General features: G+C 44.0%; 1 protein-coding gene across 1 annotated transcript; it reads right to left on the bottom strand.

Annotated features, from left to right (window-relative positions):
- Positions 1-562: 562 nt before the first annotated feature.
- LOC307214306 (uncharacterized protein) lies at positions 563-1,959 on the bottom strand. Its single transcript, XM_079973138.1, has 5 exons — positions 1,768-1,959; positions 1,578-1,661; positions 1,385-1,489; positions 1,202-1,253; positions 563-985 (listed from the first exon to the last, which is right to left on the bottom strand). Exons 1-5 carry the CDS (start codon positions 1,855-1,857, stop codon positions 960-962), a joined length of 357 nt encoding a protein of 118 aa, XP_079829264.1. The 5' UTR covers positions 1,858-1,959; the 3' UTR covers positions 563-959.
- Between the last annotated feature and the right edge of the window lie 17,401 nt (positions 1,960-19,360).

Here is a 19,360-nt window from a genome sequence, read left to right as displayed (position 1 = left end):
GGGGTATGTGTACCCCTGCGTACCCCCCAGAAAAAAGCACTGCCCCCAATTATCCATTTTCTGCATTTCCACAGCATTTTTGCAATTTTTTAAAAAATGAAGTCCACATGAAAATTCATCACCCTTTTAGTGCAAATTTCAACTGTGATGTATGAGTCAGAGACGTACATATTTCAATGGGAGTCCTTGCTCCACGGCATCTGGGCTCACACTGGCTTTCTCCTCCAGCTCAGCTATCAAATACATCCCCTTGATCCAGGAACTACAGTGGTACTTCTGGTTGCAGACGGGATCCGTTCTGGAGCTCCGGTAGGATCCTGAGGTTTCCGCAACCAAAGGTGCATGTTCTGTGCATTGCTTCTCCCCGAGGATTTTTGGAACTGCAGTTTACCATTCAAAGAGCTACAGTTCCTGCCCCCTTAACAACAGAAAAGTGCCCAGATCAATGGAAGACAACAACACAATGAAATTCAAAACAGTAACAATTTATTGCATGTTTATTTAAAATCCATTAAAAACTATTTAGTTTAAGTAATGCAAGAAAACTGATCAGCTTGAGAGAGCCGTTTTCACTTGGAAGATGCAGCAAGCTTTTTTTCTCCTGCTCTGGACGGTAGGACTCAAACCAATGGCTTCAGGATACAACAAAGGAGATTCCGACTGAACATTGTTCAATAGAGGAATGGACTCCCCTGGAAGGTGATGGACTCTCCTTCCTTGCAGGTTTTAAAGCAGAGATTAGATGATCATCTGTCATGGATTCTTTCTTTCTTTCTTTCTTTCTTTCTTTCTTTCTTTCTTTCTTTCTTTCTTTCTTTCTTGTTCTGCCCAATCTCAGTCGATATTTCATGGCTGCTTAAATCATCTGTCCCTCTCCTGATTCTCAGTGTCTCTTCTTCTGCCAGTCTTTGGCCAGTTGAGATGTCCAAATAGAACAGCAATTCCTTCAAGGAGGAAAATCACAACTCCTCAATGATGATGTCATCTGGATGGAAAAGAATGAAAAAGAGAGAAAATCTGTTTGGGCCTCTCTGCTTCTTGTAGCTGGAGTCAGTCTGGGTGCTGCCCTCCCAGGCCAGGTGGGAAAGGCCTACCAGGCAGGGAGCAGGTCCTGCAGGACTCCCAGCAAGAAGACCTGGGAGGTGTGTCTTGGGCAAACAAGGGACAAGGGAGTTCACTGTCCCCAAGGTGTGGGGCTTACCTTCTTTCAGATTATTCCTGAAACAAGCCAGCTCCGGACGAATTACTGTGTTCTGCAGAGGAAAGACAAATATGAGTCAGTTGACTCTATGAACCCCACCCTGGATGGGTGTAAGAGAAGCAGCCCCACCCAGGAAGGATGGGAGCAACCAAAGAACTGAATACAGGAAGGCAAAATACTTACTCTTAGGTTCGGGAATCTTCGTGAAAGGGCCAGCAGCAGGGATATACTGCTGGCCCCTAATTTCCTTTGGTCTTCAATCCCCAAAAGGGCGTAATATCGGAGGTCCTGCGGGATGAAAGAAATGGGACAGTCAGTTTGGTAAGGGGCAGGGGGGCAACCCTAAAACCACTCCTGATGCTATTAGGATACTTACGGTAAGCAACTGGAGAAGGGTGCTAGTATTGGGGGCTTCTAGGAGGAGACCCCCCAGCAGGCTTTGGAATGGCCTCTTCAGTTCCTGTGGGAAAAGAGAGAAGAGAGGTTGAGTGCTGCTGGGTTAAATTTTGTAAGAGTGTAAAAAGAAGAAAGAGCTGTGCAAAGAGAAGTTAAAGCAGAGGACATACCTCTTTGTCCTCCTCTGCGCTCCCCAGAACTGCCTCTGTTGTTCTATGGAGGATTGCACTCATCATAGAGAGACTGAAGTGGGGTCTCATAAAACTGGAGAGAGAAAGGGAAGGGGTTAGATACTGCCTCCTCCAAGTCTCCCTTGTCCCCTTCTCCCTCCTGCCTGACTTACCCACCCAAAGCTCCCCCTGGAGTTCTGCTCCCCTGCAGCCCCGCCCAGCCCAAAGACCCCACTCATCTCAACTACAGGAGGGCCTCGAAGGCCAGGGCCAGGCTCAGGGGGCGATCCCTGAAGTACTCCAAGTGGCCAAGGATGTTCTAGAAAGGGAGCAGAGGAGGAAAGTCAGCTCCTTCCGGGAATCTCCAGAGGACAGGGCTCCAACCCCAAACACCAGCCCCTCTCTGCCCTTTCCTCCCCAAGGGGGTCCCTCACACCAGAATGGTTTTGGTTGTCTCCTCCTTGGAGTACTTCAGGGTTCGGAGCCCCCTGAGCCGAGCTGCCTGGCAGTCCTGGATGATGCCCAGGAGATAAAGCTGATCTTTGTCTAGCAGCTGAAAGGCAAAAGTCAGGCTGTCAGTTCCTTGTGGGCGGAGGGCTCCTCTGCATCTGAGAGTGCAGAGTGGAGTGCAAGGGGGGGCAGGTCCGAGGGATCCCCTCCCCACTCTCGTTTTGTCCAGTACTCACCGCAACGGAAGGGATGTGGATTCCCAGCACATCTGCAAAGTGAAGGACATGGGGACAGGTGAGTTCCTCCCTGAGCCCTTGCAAGGCTTTTCCAAGAGTTTTCTCCTGGATTCCAAGTCCTACTACAGGAGAAGGACACCCCAGGCCTTGGGGGGCCAATCCTAACCTCCTGCCCCCAGAACATGGCTCCCCAGGGAAGATGCCCCTCCACTGACCACTGTCCCCCTGCCTTGCCCCACAGCCCAGCCCCCTGCTTCCTCCAACAGACCCCAACCAAAATGGTTTGCTGGGGGGTGGGGGTTGGGTTTCCAGATGCTGTCGCAGATAGGCAGGTTGGATCCAGCCGTCTGGCTCTGTGCATCTTTTTACTAGATGCCCCCCCCCCGCCCATTCCTGCCCTCCTCCATCCCCAATTCGTGTGTGTGTGTGAGAGGAGGGGCATCTGGCCCAATTCCTGCCATCTCTCTGCAGTTCTGTGACCTGAAAGGGCATCGCCAGAGCTGGAAAGAGGCAGCCCAGAGCACAAATGGCTGCCAGAGAAAGGAGGCCCCAAGTGCTATGGGTTCAAGAGCTCCAACCCAAAGGAAAGACAAGCATTGCCAGCTGTTAAAGGGCTGCTCTGCCTTGTCTTCTTAGGACTGTCGTAGGAAATCCCCCCCCCCCCATCATTCAGTTTGTACAAACTTCACACTCACACACTCACACACTCACACACTACATACACTACGCTTCTGTTATAAATCCATAGAAAATCAACCATACATCGGATTTGCACTGTTCCACTTTTATTTTACTCCATGAAGGAAGGACTACAAAATGGGGAAGGTTTGATACAGGGCAGCCATAATCCATTGAGCATACCAGTACATACACAGGAGCCCTGCCCAGTTGCTATGCCAACCCTGATGGTCCTAGACAGAAGACCATCAAGATCACAAAGAACTTGCATATGAGAGTGGATTCAACACGGACTGGAACAAAGGACAATGATCAGCTCTTCCTTCTGGGGGAGGAAACTGCAAACTCCCCTCTGCAAACCTGGAAAGTACTCATGGGGAGGGGGAAAGGGGTAACCAGCCAGGTGACAGGACACTCAGGTTACCACCACAACTCCTCCCTCAACCCCTCCTTTCTGTGATGTAGGTGTGATGTATCTGGGGGGTGGTCTTAGGTTACACCCCTTCTGTGATGTATGTATGATGTTTCAGGGGGTGGTCTTGATCTACAGGGTGGCAATTCCAAAAGTCTTTATAAGGCCTTGCACACCATTTTTCTGGGTCCCTCCTCTCTCCCGCAGGTGAGGGGAGCACCCTGTTGCAACAGATCAATAAAGGCCAAGCCTACAGGCTGCTGTTTCGCTCCAAGTTATCCTGGTTGGTGTCTTTGTTTTTGTCCAAGGGAGCCCTTGGATTTTTCTGTTAACAGTTTGGCGGCCATGCTCAGGGACTCTTAGTTCTCCTGTGGAGGTGAGGGGGGAGATAGAGGGGATTGCGCGCCACTGGGCAACCTTAGCCCAGGGATCCTTTTTCCTCTCCCTGCCTCCTCTTAATCAATCGTCACCAGAAAGCTCAACCAGGGGAGCAAAGGCAAGGTCAAGCCGGCCAAAGAAAAGGATCCCGGGATCCACGAGGGACATTCAAGTATGGTTTGAAGTTAGTACATTGGGAAGGGGGTGGAAGAATAATGTCTCCACAGCAGCTGAACTTTTCTTTCTTCCTCTCCTTGACGTCTTCTCTCGGAGCGTGGCCGGAAGCGTCCTGGAAGTCCTTCTCTCTCTCTCTCCTGATTCCCTTCTTCGGAGCGTGACCAAAGGGATCATGGAAAATCTCTTTTTTTCTCTCCTTGACATCTTTTCTCGGAGCGTGGCCGGAAGCATCCTGGAAGTCCTTCTCTCTCCCTCTCCTGATTCCCTTCTTCGGAGTGTGACCAAAGGGATCGTGGAAAATGTATTTTTCTCTACTTGACACCTTCTCTCGGAGCGTGGCCAGAAGGGTCGTGGAAAATCTCTCTCTCTCTCTCTCTCTCTCTCTCTCTCTCTCTCATTTGCTTCCTTTCAAACCTTTGTCTTCTTGGACCCCAATCTGGCACTGCACTGTGCAATTCGGACATAGTTCTAATGTCAGGCAGGAGGCTGTTGTAGACAGTAGAGCGGGAGGCTCGGGAAGAAGACGGGGCCCTGCACTAGGATTAGTTTTGTGAGCAGTGCTGAGTGAATGCCGGATCCGTGGTTTTTCCGGGTTAAGAGACCCGTGGTTTCCAGGCAAGTTGACTGTGGTTTTAGTTGTAGGCAGGGATTGCCTTTGGATTTCTACTAGCCTTCTCCAGTCCGATCCGTCGGAGTTTTGCCCAGAAAGGGCCGAGAGGGGCACTTGAGTGTTAGATTGAATAATACTGATAGGATATTCTTTTCTCTTTCCCTCCCTCTTTGTCCCTCTCTTGTATCTCTGTTTATGTATCTCCTTGTGTAGCATGTTATCGAGCACCCCCCCTCAGTATTAAAGGGAAATGGGAGCTCACTCTTCTAAACACCCTAGCTGGACTCTTCCTGGCAACAAAGCTTCTGTGAAGCCTTTTTGCCCCAGAGAGGATTCTGATACGCCCCTCCAGTTTGTCATCTCCAACTGGGCAAATAAAATAAAATAAAATAAAGGGACGAAATGGTCTTTCCAAGTACAAATTGCAAGGCCGTTGTAACTTTTAGTGGGTGGCTTAGGCCCACCACCTGGAACCCAGGGCACGGCGGTCACCTCAGGGATCCTTCAACAAAATCAGGGTGTGAACCCTTAAGGAGAACTGAGCACATCAAATTTGTGTTGTTAAACTATAACCTAAAGCTAGAACATGAAACCGTAAACTTAATGGTGCTCAGAAGGCAGTAGATATCATAATAACCCAGCCTGAGAGCCCACACATTAGAGATCTTAGTTTCTCTAAAAATGAATAAGAGATGTACTCAAAGGTTTAGAAATATTTAAAGGGTTTGTGTTTACATTGGCTTCAGCATCCACAGACTGTTCTTAAGTACACATAGTTTTTAAACTGCAAGCTTGCTTCAAAAATTTTAAATCTAAGGAAGCCATGGTGGGCCTTATCAATCTTAAACAGGACAAAAATGAGAATGAAGTGTGCAAATATTTGTTATTTGAGAGAGGCTCCAAAGAGAGTCTTCCTCCGAGTGGTAAAAAGAAAAAAAAAGAGAAAAAAATCCTGTATGTGTGCTTACTTGTGTTCTGAAAGGAGAATTACCCCACCTCTTCCCTCTATAGCTTAAGTGAGGAGGATGATTTTAAGTTGACGGTAAATGATGTTTTGTTGCAGCTTTTGAGTTTGTGAGTCTACATCCGTGTTCCAGTTTTTTTGTTCCAGTATTTTGGAATGTGCTGTGAAGAAAATAATGTTTCTGCTGCAAAAGCCTAGTTGAGCACAACTGCTCTCTCAAGCTAAAATGCAGTGTCTGTATTTCATTAAGCATATGCCTAAAAAAATAAAATAAAAAATGGTGTTTCTTCTAAGAAAATTTGTTATTAAAAGGTAGAAACTCCCATAGACAGCGATTGTCTATCTGAGTCCTGATATAAGTCTCTATAAAACTTCCTGGCCTCTTTTCTTGGAAAATGCCCTCCCCGCCTTGTTTCAGTCTTTTTCAGTCCCCCCCCCCCTTCTTACTTCTGTGCCAGGTAAATTTACTCCCGAGTAAGCTTCATTTAAAAGGAAACTGCCGGGAGGGGGGCAATCTTTGCTAAAGGTACCCTGCACCTCAATTTCCTATGTGTGGTAATTTTAAAATCCTTATTAGGCTTACTATTCCTATGCAAGTTCAGAAAAAATTGTTCACTTTTGTATTCCTTTTAAATCAAAGCTATGGCTGTTTTATTATTTGTGAGTGGTTATATCAATTGAATTAACCCTATGGTTATAAAATATTCTCTCCCTGATTCTCTTCCTATCTTATCTTAGGAAAACTGTTCTTCCTTTAAAGATCATTTCTCTAGGAACTTGCACTCTTTAGTCTAAGGAAGTAAACTCTCACTCAAATTAGCTTCAAGATCTGCTAAAAGGGTTCTGTATAAAGTTTGGTACTTTTATTTTCCTCTTCCTTAGTACATGTGTGTGCTTGCTGTGTTTTCTTTCCCAGTTGCGCATCTATACTTAAATGTGTGTCTTTTTGGTAGTACAAATCTTGCTGTGAAATCTTGCTGTGAACCCTATATTTTGGAGGGTTGGACTAGATGACCCCAGGGTCCCTTTCACCTCTCCCAATTTGTGGCTGTGTGGAAGGTCATGTGTCTGCAAGCATTGGAGGGTAATTCTTAGATTCTGATGTGGTGGTGAGTTGAAATTCAGCCCAGCTTTGCTCTTTGTTTTTTAAAAGTGAGAGGTGAAAGCCGTGATGTTTTGAAGCAGAACTGGTAATATCAAGCATTTGAGTGATTACAGTGTTTATCATTTTGTCTATTATTTTCAAAAATCAGACTTAAAAGTCTATTCAAAGTTTAAGCACATACAAATTCATAATCAAGTAGAATGAGCCTTGACCATCCTGTAAATAAGGGGCAGAAAATTTTGTCTGCAAATGGTAAGGCTGAAATGACTGAGAATGTTAAAGATCCTATGAATTCTGACTCTCTGGCCATTTTTACTCATAAATAAGAGAACGGTTGATTGTTCCGCGAATGACCAGAGGGGCAGCACAAAATAATGATAGCCCTTTCCTGTATATAAAGAAAGCACTCCCTTTGCTTGGGCTGCAGGAAACATGATCCCTTAGAACTGAGTTAACAGAAATTTAATTTGACCAACTTCTATTGTTAGCTAAGTTTCTTGTTTTGTTTTAAATCTAAATCTATTTTTTTAAAATCTACTCCTTACCCTTCCCTTCCTTTATTCTAATTTAGCCAAAAGATGCAACACTTTCAATGGTATAAAAGGTTTGCTGAAATATGAACTCTGCACATGCACAGAGGCTAGATCAGCTTTTTTTAAAAAAAGGAGGGGAAAGAACAAAATAAAAAAATTCCTTCCAGTAGCACCTTAAAGACCAACTAAGTTAGTTCTTGGTATGAGCTTTCGTGTGCATGCACACTTCTTCAGATACACTGAAGAAGGTTTGGAGAGCGTGGGCTGCAGGGAGAAACTTATCCACATTTCCTTATGTAAACTTGGAACCATTGAGGGAAATCACCCTTAATGTCTCCTTTGCTCCAGGGGCTACATAAGACAAAAGGGTTAAGTACTGGACCATCAAAAGTCAAGAGGTTGCCAAGTTTCAAATCTTAACATGCCAAATTCTTTTCACAGGTAAATATCAAAGTACTCCCACTGTGAGTTCCTCTCTTGAGTAGTCCCCCCCCCATGGGATTTAAATTTTATAACAGGTTTTGTTTGTGTGCATTTTAGGAACAGCATTTCCTGACAGACTTCTCACATGAAAATAATTTCCCCTTTTAACAGGATATGGGAACCTCTAACAAAGTGTTTGTCCCTTCTTTTCTCCCACAAAAAAGGGGGGATACAAACAGTAATTTAAATATTCTGTACCCACGATTCTCAGAAAAGTCATGGCATTTGTATTTCTTTTCGTCTTTCTTCCCTTTCAGCCAGTCACTTTCTTTCTGTTCTGCGAAACAAGTCTGAATCCCTGCTATATTAGTTGACTTTCCTCTATTTCTTTATGGCTTTGACACCTTTTAAGTTACAAATAATCTGTTTTCATTTATTAAATCAGGTTTTCCATGATGTCTATGAAATTAATCGAAGCACACACAAACATTGCTTGTGGAATGGTATTTGTTTACCTTTTTATCAGATAGCACATGGTGAATTTTAAGCTTTATTTCCATTGTTTTCCCATTTTTTTCAGTCCAGTAGTAATCTGTGTGGTTTTGATAATATCTTTGTATTATTGGTTGGTGTCTTTGTTTTTGTCCAAGGGAGCCCTCAGATTTTTCCGTTAACAGGACAGCCCTGCCCTTCCTGGTGAGGGAGGAGACTCTGGTCCCTGGTGGACCAGACAGCTAAAGCTGTGGAGGGGACCCAGGACTCACACCCCGCCCCCAGGAGACCAAGAGAAAGCAAAGGAATGGTACTTACAGCTTGCACATCTTCTTGATGAAAAATCCCCTCCCCCTATCTAAGCTAACTACCTAGCTAAAATTCCCTCCCAAGCCTGATCCCAAACTCTGATCCCAAACCCAGCCCTAACCCTAACCCTAACCCCCACCCTAACCCTACACTTACCCCTAACTATTCTTCTATAAACAAAAGAAATATATTCAAAAATGCGTGCAAATACACACATATGCGCAAATACGCACCAATACGCACAAATATGTGCAAAAATGCACAAATGCACGCAAATATGCGTGAATGTGCACAAATATGCAATAAATAAATAAAAAATAAAAACAAATAAAAACAAATAAAAACAAATAAATAATAAAAAATGAAAAATGAAAAAGTAAAAAAGTAAAAAGTAAAAAGTAAAAAGTAAAATAAAAGTGTTAAAATAAAAAAGGTAAAATAAAAAATAAAATAAAAATAAATAAAATAAAATGAATCAAATAAAAGTAATAAATAAAATAAAAAGAAAAATAGCAAGCAAACCTCTCCTCTTCTACAACTACCACCACCACCACTACCTCTTTCTCCTGACTCTCCTCACTAACCCACAATGGCCGCCTGCAAGTCAGAGGCTTTTAAGGGAAGAGCAAGAGATGTCACAAAGGAGGGCAGGTCCTTGTCACCATGGCAACCCCTCCGCCTGGACCTGGCCCCTCCTGAGAGGTGATGCTTCTCTGTCAGAACTTGGAGGCGCCTTCTGTTCCACCTGCAGCTGGGCTGCATCTTCTATCCACAGATTCACATCAGCATTTCACGTCCTTCTTGCTGCAGCCCGGTTTCCAAAGGGAGACCACCCCCACATCCTTCAAGGCAGGCTAGGGGTCTCCATAGCGCAGCATTGGACCATCTGCTTTGCATGCAGGCCTTCTGTCCTGGGAATGTCCCCCCCCCATTCGAAACCCTGGATAGCTGCTGCCAGTCAGCGCAGGCTAGTTGAAGAAGGATATTGAGCAGCTGGAAGGTGAGCAGAGGAGGGCGACCAAAATGATTGAAGGGTCTGGAAACCAAGCCTGATGAGGAACAGTTGAGGCAGCTGGGTATGTTTAGCCTGGAGAAGAGGAGAGAGGAGAGCCATCTTCCAATATCTGGGGGCTGCAAGAGGGAGCAAGCTTGTTTTCTGCTGCTCCAGAGGGGAGGGCAGGAGAGGAGATTCGGACTAAACATTAGCAAGAACTTTCTGATGGTAAGACTATCTGGGACGGTGGTGGACTCTCCTTCCTTGGAGGTTTTTAGGCAGAGGTTGGATGCCAATCTGCGAGGGATTCAGCTGCAATTTGGGGAGCACATGGCACTGGCCTACTTTACAGGGTTGTTGTAACCACACAAGGCTGCTGAGCATCTGAAAGTGCCTAACAAATGTTGAGCCTTCCATTTCAATTTGGGGAACAGCTGCAGCACTTCAGGAGGTGTCCCTCAACTTCCGTGTCTTCTCTCTTCTGCAGCCAAAGGGGCCAGGCTGGATAACCAAATAGGAAGAGTAGGCACTGGCCTATGGACCCCACACTTTTTAGGAGTCCCGTGACAATGGATCAAAATAAGATTGATTTGATCTTGAAAGAAAACAACAATCAAGCTTTCTTAGTGCAAGGTTATTCCAGTGTGCACACAAGGCCTGCCCTCCTTTCCAGATTTTGGCTGCCAAGGGGCCTCCACAGGGTTTAATCCAGCACTGCCCCATGAACAGCCCAGTATACCTGAAGGAGCGTCTCTACCCCCATCGTTCAGCTCCATCCCCACCCACTGAGGTCCAGCTCCGAGGGCCTTTCAGCAGTTCCCTCACTGTGAGAAGTATTGACAGCTATGCAGTACATCATGACTTCATGGAATATCTGACAATATTTGTGGGGGTCAAATAGGAGGAAGGTTAATTAACTAGTGTCAACCGACAATTTTGACCCGTCTTTTGTCTGATGTGCCAACCTAAGATTAATGGTATCAAGAAAATGGTAGCATGACACTGTCTACAAGAGAAAATGCACACTTGTTAGCTTATTTTAATTGAAGTGAATGAAGCAGTGGGAATTATTTGAGGAGAGTGCCCACTCTCATCACTTCCAATTGGACATTATCCCTTGTGTACACCTGAGTTAATGATCTGGGTCTCATACCGCAACCAACTCACTGGACAATGATTGTCTGCATTCAGTGCTGCTGAGAGCAGTTCCAACACGAGTATTCTGTTCTTTACATCACCTTCTGCGGGGTAGAAATAATAATAATAATAATAATAATAATAATAATAATAATAGTAAGGCTCTGACAGAGTTCATGGTCCCTCTTGAGTGAAGCTTGGTTATTGTACTCTTCTTGCATTAGCACTGTCAGGTCCCCAGATTTTTCCCCCACTCGTCGTAGGCTTCTAACAGTATTTTGCTACAAGCAAGAGAGCATGCATGCATACATACGTGAGGGAAATATACAGGTATGTTGTAATGTGGGGAGTCCTAAATTTCCCCTTAAAAAGTCCCACAAGTGGCATGTGCATTAGCCCCACAAGGCTGCATTCTTGCTTACGAGTAAGCCACACTGAATAGGATCAGGCTCGCTTCTGAGAAAATATGCAGGGAATTTCAATCACATGATTATATCTGGGCTTTACATATAAGGTTTGTGTTGCAGCATTAAATTTGATCTCACTCCGGCTCCATGAGAAAGAATCAAAGGGTTCCCCTCTCATTTCAAAACTATAAATGCACATTACTGAATACTGGCTGACATCTTCTGGTAAACTTGGGGAATACTTTCCAAACATTAAAAGTAAAGAAAAAATGTGAGCTGTATATTATTTTACCGACCTAGTCATTGCTCGAAAGGTGGGGGGAACCACTAAACCCAATGGGGCTTATTCCCAAGTGGAATTGTATAGGATTGTAGCATTGGTATATATTATGACAGTACCTTATTGCTAAGCTTTTCCAGGCATTATGTGTTCAAGATAGCTTCCCTAACTGCTAAAACACTAACACAATACCAGAAGCATTTTAGAACAACTTCATTTTCAATTTAATTTGAATTGGCACTGTTTAAAAATCTTCAGCATTTGATTCTCCATAGTGTAAACCAGTCCTTAGTTGCAACTGAAGCATGGGTCCCAGAGATTCCTATGCAGTGGCACCTCGGGTTACAAACACCTTGGGTTACAAACACTTCAGATTACAGACTTCACTAACCCAGAAGTAGTACCTCAGGTAAGAACTTTACCTCAGGATGAGAACAGAAATCGTGCACCGGCGAAGTGGCAGCAGCGGGAGGCCCCAATAGCTAAAGTGGTACCTCAGATTCAGTACGGTTTCAGGTTAAGAACGAACCTCCAGAACAAATTAAGTTCTTAACTAGAGGTACCACTGCAAATGTCAGGAAGTGACCGAGTGAGAGGCAATGGAGGAGAAACTCTAGCACTACTTTCAAACAGTGCAGGAAGTAAAGGTAAAGGTAAAGGTACCCCTGCCCGTACGGGCCAGTCGTGACCGACTCTGGGGTTGCGTGCTTATCTCGCTTAAGAGGCCGGGAGCCAGCGCTGTCCGAAGACACTTCCGGGTCACGTGTCCAGCGTGACGAAGCTGCTCTGGCGAGCCAGCACCAGCGCAGCACACGGAAACGCCATTTACCTTCCTGCTATAAAGCGGTACCTATTTATCTACTTGCACTTAGGGGTGCTTTCGAACTGCTAGGTGGGCAGGAGGTGGGACCAAACGACGGAGCTCACCCCGCCGCGGGGATTCAAACCGCCGACCATACGATTGGCAAGTCCTAGGCAGTGAGGTTTTACCCACAGCACCACCCGCGTCCCCAATGCAGGAAGAGGAGTATTTAAAACTGAAAACTCAAATATTTCATTGAAGGAAACAAAGATGCACATTATTATCGCACTCACCGCTTCCCTTATTACACATTGCTAGAGGCTTCTACCTGATAGGTTCTGCTGAATAGTTGTTGCTCAGTAAAAGGCTGGCCTTGTTGTCATTTAATCGTTTAGTCATGTCTTCGTGACCCCATGGACCAGAGCACGCCAGGCATTCCTGTCTTCCACTGCCTCTCGCAGTTTGGTCAAACTCATGTTAGTGAACACTGTCCAACCATCTTGTCCTCTGTCGTCCCCTTCTCCTTGTGCCCTCCATCTTTCCCAACATCAGGGTCTTTTCCAGGGAGTCTTCTCTTCTCATGAGGTGACCAAAGTATTGGAGCCTCAGGAACCAGCAAGCCACTCCAGTGTCCCTGCCAAGAAAACACCATGGACAAAGGCTGACTTTATTGAGGTAAATTAGATGGTAGGATGATATGAATTGTGTCATCCTAGTGTTGTAGCACCCTGCTTGTGGTTAACGCTTAGCTGGAATGAAATATTCAACGCAGCAATAGAGAAATTAAAATAATAATTTATTTGTCAGACAAATAAATATGAGGCACAGTGGTATATGGTTACCAAGCTCTGGCCTGGCCTCCTGCTGTTATGGCCAGCACTTATATTTCCTTAATCCAGCCCCCTTGCTCCTCCTGTGGCTGCCTCTGTCCAATCAGCCTGGTTGAAATTCCTATTGGCTGTTTGCTAGAACCAATCACAAAAGATACACTCATTTCCTCATGCCCTTTTATGGGAAACAAAAAGATATATATTCTTCTATCTATAAATGACAAATAAGTAGTAATATATCTTACATGTGTCTCAACAAGGAACCTTAATTACCAGCTCACCTCGCCCTATTGCCCTCCAAAACAAATGGTTTAATCTTAAATTTTTATCTTAAACAGATGTCAAGGATCTTGCGTTCACATCATCATTGAAAGATCTCCTTCTCTTGAAGGTCTTTAAACAGATAACCATATGTGTGCTCTAATGATGTTTCCTGCTTGGCAGGGGGGCTGGGCTGGTGGCTGATGGCCCCTGTGATCTCTTCCAACTATATGAAATAAGAATCTAGCATAAGGATTTAACATTTCTTAGCTTCTAATTCCTTTGCATAATTACATTTAAGCCAATATATTTAATACATAACATAGATAGCTTTTTAGAAGAATAAACCTTTTCAAAGTAAAAAAGGAAGGAACAGTTTCCAGCCTCAAAATAAGATAGAAAGAAAACTTCTCTTCTCCAGCCAAGCCAGTTGCCTTTTTCACTGCTCTTGACCTTTCAACCTTAGGAAAATATGGCTCAAGTTTAATGGGAGGCACATGGTTTTATTTTACTATTTATCAACTCTTAATTATGTTTATCTCTTTTTTTATCTTCTGTAATATGTAGGGTCAGTGTAACCTTGGCTGTCAGCCTGTAATTCCCTTTGACTTTGAGAATTGTTTTCTGCTATAAAGCAGGGGGCCCCCTTGTCCAGGAGAATAAACATCTTGCCAAGGTTCTTAGGCAGCTGGTCTTCTGCCTGGCATGAACATTTGAAAATCTTTAAGCTCATTTTAAAATACAGGCCCTGATCAAGCCTTAATAAAAATGCAGGCTATGATTAGATGCCTCAGTGTGTTTGTGTTCATGTGTATCCTTCCCCTAAAAAAAACCCAAAAAAACCCCCAACACTTTCCCCAGAAGTTTCCCTATGCATTTTATTTTAGTACAGAATGTATTATTTACGGGGGAAATTTATTATATAGCCTGTTACATTTGTCTTCTCCTTTTCTCTCCTGTTTCTGCTATCTCCTGCAGTGTGGAAATCTAAACTGTAATCCCCTCGGGGTTTGGATTCTCTATTTGTTTTTCTATAGTGGAATGATGTGTCTTAGATGAAATAACAAGAACAAATATAATTTACAGGTAACATGGTTATTTTCATACATCTCAAGATGGCACATAGCTCTCAGGACAGTGGAACAGGCCTTCTCAATTCCGTTTTAGAAGTGTGAACCCTTTGCCCCATGAAATAATGGTTTCTCCTCTCCCCTTACTGGTCCCCCACCATTGCTTATTTAAATTTTAATTCCATCAGGCTTTTATTTTACACACTAGGCTGTGCTTTTCCGCTTGGCTTTAACTTCAGATCCTATCTCCTTGATCAATGATTAATATATATATTAATGATTATACATATTTAAAATGCTAATTTTAAATGAATCGTAGCCCAGTATTTCTTAACCCCGTTTCACCTAGAAATGCCCTTAGAAACTGCACCCTATCCTGAACTGACAGACAGCGATGCTTGAGAGTTTCCTGCATGCACTTATTTACACAACCTTGACCATTATAAAATCTCTACGCAGATTGATGGGATCTGTTGTGCTCCTGTTTGCTGCAGTTTAATTAATCACTCCATTCTCTCCGAGGCCTGAGATTCAGATCATTGTGCCAAGGTTTGTTTTAAAGTTGCAATCCTGCTTGGGCATCTGTGGCTCGTTTCTTTCAATTAATTCAGTTGCCGTGCAGGCCTTGCACTCTGTCATCTGCATTACAATAAGAGAAAGTGACTTGCTAGCGTGCATTGGCAAGGAGCCAGGCAGACAGCATAGCCTGTGTGTGTGTGTGTGTGTGTGTGTGTGTATGTGTGTGTGTGTTTGGACTACTTCTGTCTGCAGGAAGAAAGTGCAATCAGGTGAAGCTGTTTCCTTCATTTGGAAATCCCTAGGAGAGAATTAAAGGAGTGTTTTAATATTTTACTATGGGCCAGGAACATCTGTGAAGATCCAATTTGATGACTGCTGGACCAACAGAGTGGAAATGTGTTTTGTCAGTACCTGCCGGCTAGGATAGTTTTCTCAGCTGCTTTTCCCATTGTTAATCTTTTGGCAATCACGTTCTGTGTCACTGAGTGGTCAGGTCACAACTCAGAGTTTCTCCTTTTGATTTAATAAGCATATAAGACATGCGCGGCAACAAGGAAATCCCACCTAAAGCCCCAGCTGGAAAGAGTCGAGAAAGGGAAATGGTTTTGTTTAGCTGAAAGCTAATTCTCAAAAGGTGTGTCACAGCAGCACTAGGAAAGCTAAAAGAGAGAAGAGGCTTTTTGCAATACTCCTACTATAATGAATGTAACGCTACCTGGGCCTCCTATCTTGCAGTATCTTAGCCAGTATCACCCAAAAATGTATAGGCAGTACATAAATATTTCTCTTTTCCTCCATATAAGAGTAATTCTTAGTGTACTAAAAAGTTGACCAGAATAGCTCTGGACCTTCTTTTCTGTGTCTCAGGGATCTGGGACCACAGGAAAGTCTTGGGCAGGAGGATGATTATATATTGTGTTAAGGGGGAGGAAGGGACCATTTTTGATATTTAGTAAATTTTTGGAATGTATTTGGTAAAATGTGCCAGAATCCTTGAAATTCCATCAGTCTTCTGGCCACCATTTTGGATTCCCCATTCAAAATGTCGGTTTCAGGAAAAAACACACACAAAAAACCCCCGGTATCTCGTAGTGGTAGCCACTCCTGTATATATTTATTTTTAAAAATTGCATCACCATTCCCCCCTTCATAATGGCATATTTGGGAACATCTAAAATTGGAGCTGCCAGTCTGTTGATGCTCTGGTATATTTCAGTACCTGAAGGAGACCTTATGTAAAATATGAAAGGTGGAAGGCTGCTGGTCCCAGCTTCATCCTCAACCTCTAATTCTGTCCAGTGGCTTGAAAGTTCATCCAAGCTATAATTTGGGTTCATTTTGCAATGATACAAGCACAAGAACATGCCTTGATGGGTCAGATGAAAGGCCCATCTAACCCAATTTTATGTGTAAAGTAATATAAAATCAGACCATAACATGATGAAGAACATTTCATTAGCCTTTCCTTTCTAAGATGCCTCACAGATTACCTAGCTTTTCTACTGGAGGATACAGTTTAATTGTCCGTTAATAATATAAGACAATATGTGACTGGCCACTTCTAGAGGAAGATTCAGTAGCAGGCAGAATGTAATGAATGGAGAAATGTGCTTTCCAAGCACGGCATAAAGCTAGATTGTCAGTGGCCGCAACCACTGACAGCTCACTGTAGGACCAACTTAAAAGTCAGGTTGGATAAAGTCAGGCTGGATCTTCAGTAAGATCCTCATGCTTTGTCTCCTCAGAAGAAAGCTGCTTGGACTTGGGGGAGCTATGATCAAATCCACAGACTGGCTCTAGGGGTCCGGGGGGGGGGGTTGTTGCCCCTGGGCATGGCAATTGATAGTGACTGGGACACATTGGAAATAATTCTGGAGATGAGCCCTCAAAATTAGAGGAGGGGTTGGGGCTACCACCTCAGGGAGCAGTGAGGACTCACTGGCTCTTGAAGCACAAGTGCTGCTTCAGAAATTCTTCTTTGGGTTGGTCCCTGAACCCGTTATTTCTATATCTTCTGTCCTATCCTCAGGCTTTAGGGTATGTTTGTGTCTGTATCCATCCATCTTGAGTTATGGCAAGTCTAGAGTAGATGGGTCTTGGGTCTGCTTTCTGCTCCTTCATATACTCTACATCAGGCATAGGCAAACCCTGGCCCTCTAGATGTTTGGGACTAAAATCCCCATCATCCCTGGTCACTGCTCCTGTTAGCTAGGGACGATGGGAGTTGTAGTCCCAAACATCTGAAGGGCCAGAGTTTGCCTATGCCTGCTCTACATGTATAGGTCTACAACAAAGATATTCTCACACCATCCATTCCTATGGGTCATCAGAAAACTTTGGGATGGATACAGATTACTCTTCTGTTCTTTATTTCTCCTCCAGTGCCCAAACTGATTCTTCAGTAAGATGCTATTTATATACGGGCATCTAGGACTATGTCATTTCAGGCTATGCTTCTATTCAGGTCTCACTTCCTTTGCCTGACACACTGTTGTGGTTCATAAGTTATATCTCATTTGCATAGCCTCTGGATCATAATGCGGGGGGGGGGGTATTGCATGCATTGCCTTGGCATCTGTGTCCTACAAGGAAAATCAGCAATGAGGATTATGCCTTTCGAGAAACAAAATCCCACTGTTCTTTGTTGCAATAATACATCAGAATATATCGGTCTATCTGGATAGTTTTCTCACTTGACATTTAACAAACTTCCATGACATATTGCTTGCTGCTAAACAGAAGCATCTCAGATCATAGAATTTTTTTTTTTATTAAAAAACCCAAAAACCCTTAAGATGACAGCTCTGATACAGTTAAGAAGTCTCTAAGAAACTAATTAGCATTATTACAGAGAATTGTAAATGGTAACTAACAATTAAACTGAACCTTCCAATAGAAATGCTAGTGATCTCGTGGGGCAATTATTATAGCTGAAAGGAAACTAATGAACATTTCTTCATCACATTGTAGTGACATAATTATGTGCCTTAGTGTAGCTCTAAGAATTGAGAGCACCTGCACTTTCATTGGAATGTTTTCATATATTTAAATCTTCTATATAAAAGTTATTCATTGGTGTATATACCGTATTTTTTTGCTCTATAGGACGCACCCGACCATAAGACGCAACTTGTTTTAGAGGGGAAGAACAAGAAAAAAAAAATCTCCCCCTCTCTGCTCAGCGACCCTTCAGTGAAGCGGCAGGAGAAACGGAGCCCCTTCCATTTCTCCTCTCGCTTCGCTGAAGGGGCTCTGCGCAGCTCTCCCTCTCTGCTGAAGCCAGGAGAGTCTTGCTCTCCTGGCTTCAGCAAAAGGAACCCGAAGCCTCCAGAGCGCTCCGGAGGCTTCAGGCAGCTATCCCTGAAGCCTGGAGAGCGAGAGGGGTCAGTGCGCACCGACCCCTCTCGCTCTCCAGGCTTCAGTGAAAGCAATGCAAAGCCAAGGAGCGTGGAGGGAGCGCTCCCTCTGCGCTTCAGAGGCTTCGCGTTGCTATCGCTGAAGCCAAGGAGCCTGCATTCACTCCATTGGACGCACACACATTTCCCCTTAATTTTTGGAGGGGAAAAACTGCGTCCTATAGAGCGAAAAATACGGTAAGTATTTGGAAACTTCATAGAATCATAGAACTGTAGATTTGGAAGGAATCAAAGGAATCAGTTAGTCCAACCCCTGAAATGCGGGAATCTCAACTAAAGCATCCAGGATAGATGGCTATACAACCTTTGCTTAAAAACATCACCTATCTTTAGAAATCTGATCCACTTCAAAGCACCAGCGTGGGCACACATCCCAGCAGACCTTATCATAGGAATGCCCCTGCAAGAAAATGTGAAGGAAAGAAAAAGAAACGAGCGTTCCTGGAAGCTCTGTGTTTTGCTATTTATCATTGTGAAACCAAATATTTCTTCTGCACTAGCAGGTGCATCTGCCGTGGCTGACAGTTTGAGTTCCTTGTTGATTGAGGAGAAGGCTGGTTTCGTCCTTGCCTTTCACCTAGGACTGACACAGATCAATCGCTCCAGTGTACAGGCAGTCCAGGAGAATCTCACTCCACAGCAGATAATGATTTACATAATCAGAATGAATTTGCCACACTTCACGATTTAGGGTAAGCTAGCTGTGCTTGGTTCCTGTTGAAATCAGCTATTGCTCCATTGGTTTCAACAGGACCTAGGTTCAACAATCTGGATCCAACCCTTAGGATACAAAAGTATTTTAAATTGTCTAGTGTGAACTGCTCTAAACCTTCCTCCCCAGGTACCAAAGATCACCAGGAAGTCTTTTATCTTCAAAGACTCCAGGTGAGTAGTGCATCCAGACCAAGATTAGAGCTTTTCTCATCATGGTATCCCCTCTGTAGCAATGATTTATAAAATCTTCGCTGGGCAATATCACATGAAAGTTCTGCGTTCGGTGTCCATGCCAATACCAGCTTTCCTGCTAAAGTAATATCTCACAGCCCTTCCTTTCATCTATCTCAGCTTTCGTGGCTCCTTAGGGAAGATGCTTGCCCATTTCTTTTCTCC

Source organism: Podarcis cretensis, assembly GCF_951804945.1.
Source record: "Podarcis cretensis genome assembly, chromosome: 4".
NCBI lineage: Eukaryota > Metazoa > Chordata > Lepidosauria > Squamata > Lacertidae > Podarcis > Podarcis cretensis.
The sequence above is the reverse complement of the archived record's forward strand: the minus strand, read 5'-3'. Positions and strand labels throughout refer to the sequence as shown.

Excerpts from the sequence above, each read along its gene's own strand:
- LOC307214306 (XM_079973138.1), bottom strand. The coding sequence starts at position 1,857 with ATGAGACCCCACTTCAGTCTCTCTATGATGAGTGCAATCCTCCATAGA. Across the intron at positions 1,662-1,767 it reads GCGCAGAGGAGGACAAAGAG|GAACTGAAGAGGCCATTCCA; the intron begins GTATGTCCTCTG and ends CTTTTCCCACAG. Across the intron at positions 1,254-1,384 it reads GAAGATTCCCGAACCTAAGA|AACACAGTAATTCGTCCGGA; the intron begins GTAAGTATTTTG and ends TTTCCTCTGCAG.